General features: G+C 32.4%; 1 protein-coding gene across 1 annotated transcript in view; it reads left to right on the forward strand.

The window, feature by feature from the left end:
* Positions 1 to 549: 549 nt before the first annotated feature.
* The window catches only part of LOC105450225 (polyamine oxidase-like), a 5,013-nt gene continuing 4,072 nt past the window's right edge, over positions 550 to 1,490 (forward strand). The window contains exons 1-2 of the mRNA XM_011689971.1: positions 550 to 933; positions 1,020 to 1,175. Coding sequence (XP_011688273.1) covers positions 714 to 933; positions 1,020 to 1,175 — 376 coding nt within the window. The 5' untranslated portion in view covers positions 550 to 713. The remainder of the gene's footprint in view (positions 934 to 1,019; positions 1,176 to 1,490) is intronic.

The raw sequence follows: 1,490 nt of genomic DNA on the forward strand, positions 1-1,490 counted from the left end.
AAAATTATTTTAAATTGGACAATATGTTCAGGCTCCGAGAATTAAAATTTAAAATAAATAATTGTAATGGGCCAGAAGTCAAGCAAGGTCTTTGTGCTAATCCGCGTTATATTCGTATAAAAAATTACATTAAGGTGGTTTTATCGCTCAATGCCAACTCAATAGTGTGACATTGTCACATAAACGGCACACAATCGCATATGTACAGTCTATGCAAAATGTTTTTATTGAATTAGGTTTGTTTTTATTGAATTATTAGTCATATGGAATGACTAACTTTTGACTGGGACTTGCACGATAAAACCACCTTAATGCTACCAGACGATCGTTTCGACTTTACATCAAGTCTTCTTCAGTGGTCTTTTATAAAATATTACATACGTGTCGCTTCATCTTCGTGTGTTACATACATAATTGTCCGATTTACTCGTATTACATTTTTAAACATTTTGTTAAGGATAGACATTAATATTAACATATATATGGAATTAGTCCTGTATTATGTTGAATAATTTATAATTGCATAATGCAACTGAAGAATTAAGAAAATTTAATATTGAACAACTTTAAATAAATATTTTAAATAAATATTCAAATATTGAGCCGTTTAAAAAAAAACGTTATGAAGTACGAAACATCTTTACTGTATGTCTTATCAAGAAAGCAATTATAACTACGTTTTAAGAAATATGCGAACGCCTTATCTGTAATTGATGAAAATTACAAAAGTACAAAGTAAGGAAAAGAAGAAGAGATGGAAAAAAACGTTTGTAGATTCCACCACTAATAATCGTAGTGTCAGCTTGTCTCTATCGTCAAATGCCTTGACGTCGGATCCTTCGCTCAATATCTTTTATTATTCAGCAATGAATTTTCGTTTTTGCCTGGTTGCGTCCATTTTGATCCTTGATGTGATCTCCATTCGGTCCACCGGTAAGAAAAAAAATCAGAATTATCATTGATAATAGTTTTTAGTGTTATTCATCGCTAGGGATCCTGTGGATTATTTTATGTTGTAGCTTGCAATACGACAAAGGAAACAAAAATTGTAATTGTTGGAGCGGGTGCAGCTGGCATTGCTGCTGCCTCGAGGCTGTCGCAGAGAGGAGTGAATGATTTTGTGATACTGGAGGCCAACGATAGAATCGGTGGCAGAATATATACCAAAGATTTTGGTAAATAATAATTCCTCAATTTAATCTTGGCTTAATGAAAATTTTAGCTTTGCATATTATCTTTGATAATAAACTATAAGTTTCTATTTTGCATCCTTAAAACTTTGAAAATTTTGGAAAATTTTGATTAAGAATTTTATATTTTCAGGTGAAAATGTGGTAGATCTCGGAGCTCAATGGGTCCTTGGAAAATCTAATGGAAAGCCTCTTAAAGCTAAAAACGTGGTGTACGATCTTGCCTCCAAGCATGGTCTGCTAAGTCCAGTGAATCAATTCGATAAACGTGAATTTGTCACTATTAATGGAATAATACCC

The sequence above is a fragment of the Wasmannia auropunctata genome, unplaced genomic scaffold (genome assembly GCF_000956235.1).
Source record: "Wasmannia auropunctata unplaced genomic scaffold, wasmannia.A_1.0 LD336069.1, whole genome shotgun sequence".
Lineage (NCBI taxonomy): Eukaryota > Metazoa > Arthropoda > Insecta > Hymenoptera > Formicidae > Wasmannia > Wasmannia auropunctata.